This window comes from Sinocyclocheilus grahami, unplaced genomic scaffold, assembly GCF_001515645.1.
Source record: "Sinocyclocheilus grahami isolate Dianchi unplaced genomic scaffold, SAMN03320097.WGS_v1.1 scaffold312.1, whole genome shotgun sequence".
NCBI classification, from domain to species: Eukaryota; Metazoa; Chordata; class Actinopteri; order Cypriniformes; family Cyprinidae; genus Sinocyclocheilus; species Sinocyclocheilus grahami.
In genome coordinates this window covers 145,482-147,629 of record NW_015505491.1, presented here as the reverse complement: position 1 = coordinate 147,629, position 2,148 = coordinate 145,482, and the positions used below count along the sequence as shown (strand labels likewise).

General features: G+C 40.9%; 1 protein-coding gene across 1 annotated transcript in view; it reads left to right on the top strand.

Moving 5' to 3' along the window:
• LOC107601743 (scavenger receptor cysteine-rich type 1 protein M160) overlaps positions 1-2,148 on the top strand; it is a 26,517-nt gene that overhangs the window by 9,384 nt on the left and 14,985 nt on the right. The window contains exon 9 of the mRNA XM_016294028.1: positions 779-1,082. Within this exon, the coding sequence (XP_016149514.1) occupies positions 779-1,082 (304 nt within the window). The remainder of the gene's footprint in view (positions 1-778; positions 1,083-2,148) is intronic.

Sequence of the window (2,148 nt, the reverse complement as noted above, 5' to 3'; positions counted from 1 at the left end):
GTTGCTTTGTTTCTTCTCGATAGGTGAGTAAAACACCGTGTCTGCGCCGCAACAGCTAAAGTCTGTCTAGTACACTGGACGCAACAAAGCGACCGTTGAAATTATTTGAAATTTGTGTCAATACGTCATGAATAGAACGCAGCAGCAGTTTTCTGTCAGGGATTTGTCGTGTCGTACCGCGCCGCATCCAGTGTAGACCATAGATATGTATATATTATATATATATATATATATATATACTGTATATCTATGGTGTAGACAGCATCACTGATTATAATGAGTTCCATAGTATTTTGTCGCGCCGCGCCACTCGCGTCCAGTGTAGACACAGTGTAACTTTAGTTTTGCTTTGTTTCACAGAACTAATCGTTGCCTGGGTTGCGTACGTATGTGCAGGGCGGAGCTATCAAAATAGGGGTGAAACCCTTTTGGGGTAGGGGCGTGTTTGTTTTGGTGATTTCAAATGTCAACATTGGCTACCAGAAATCGCTTACCCCACCTTTAAATTGTGTTGACCCAACTAAATAGATTTATTTTGAATTAACTGAATTAAATTGTGTGTATAAACGTCCTTCACTGTCATTGAGGGTAGTGAATTCTTTTTTTTTTTGAGTGTAGTATATAACTTCAATTTCCTGAAAACGTATTATCTTCTGCAAGATGCATGTAGTTTTATTTTTCTAGAGGGCAAAATGCTACATAGTGTAGCTTTAACAGTTCTGTGTGTAAAATGCTTGTATTCTTCCTGATGCCACATGTAGGGTCAAAGCGCGTGGAGCCTCGAGTGGCACTTCAAAACCCACTTGGAGAAAAATGCTGGGGAATGGTGAAGGTCTGCGGAGATGGCAGGTGTGGAGGGGTTTGCAGCAGCACTTGGAGAACAAATGAAGACTCCAAAATGATCTGTGGGAACCTGGGCTGTGGAAATCCAATTCAGGCCCAGTTACCACTTCAGATAAATAATCGACCTGCCACTTACCATAGTGTGTACTGCTCAGAAAAAGTACGAAATATGAACATGTGCAATTTTATTCACAACAACAACTCCACCTGCAAATCCCTAGCCCAAGTGGTATGCGCAGGTAATGTAAACAGTCACTTTATTCAGGACCAAAACTTTACGTTAACTCCTGCTTTATTTATCAGAACTGTATGGGCTTGTCACAGCCAAAATTGTTAAAGGGATAGTTCACCCAAAAATTTAAATTTGTTGTTTATCTGCTTACCCCCAGGGCATCCAAGATGTAGGTGACTTTGTTTCTTCAGTAGAACACAAACAAAGATTTTTAACTCAAACCGTTGCAGTCTGTCAGTCTTATAATGGAAGTGAACGGGAATCACAGCTTTGAGAGTCCAAAATAACTCACAAACAAAACCAAATTAAACCCTGCGGCTCGTGACGATACATATTGTTGTGTAAAGACACGAAACGATCGGTCTGTGCAAGAAACTGAACAGTATTTATATCGGGTTATTTTACCTCTGATGCACTGCAATGTCTGAACTGTCCTGAGCGCGTCCTCGACAGCCGGCGCTTGACGCGTCTTCTTCTTCTTCTTGCTTTATGGCGGATCGCAGACTTATAAGTGCATTACCGCCACCTATCTCTCAAATGGACCATTGACAGTCTATCTACAATCTCAATTAGCAGTGTCAATGGTCCATTTGAGAAATAGGTGGCGGTAATGCACTTATAAATCTTATAATTTATAAGCCCTCAGATTATAAAAAGGTAAGAAAGAGATGGTTTTTAAAGAACCTTTGACTGAATGGTTCTTCGTGGAACCGAAAATGGTTCTTCTATGGCATCGCTGTGAAGAACCTTTTGAAGCAACTTTATTTTTTTTCCTTTCTCTTTGGAGTGTTACAAGCTCTTGGTGCATAAAGAAGATCTGTAAAGTTGCAAACACTAAAGTCTCAAATCCAAAGAGATATTCTTTATAAAAGTTAAGAGTCAACCACGCCTACCTAAAACGACTCGTTCTAACACGCCCCCACATATCTACCTTACTATGTGGAAAGATTTGCATAACACCGCCCAAATGTTCACGCAAAAAAAGAAGGCGTAAGTTTTGTTCTCGCTGTTGCCGCCGCCGCCATGCTGTGGAGACGCTGTGTGTTTCGTTGTGAAAGCGAAACTACTTTGTT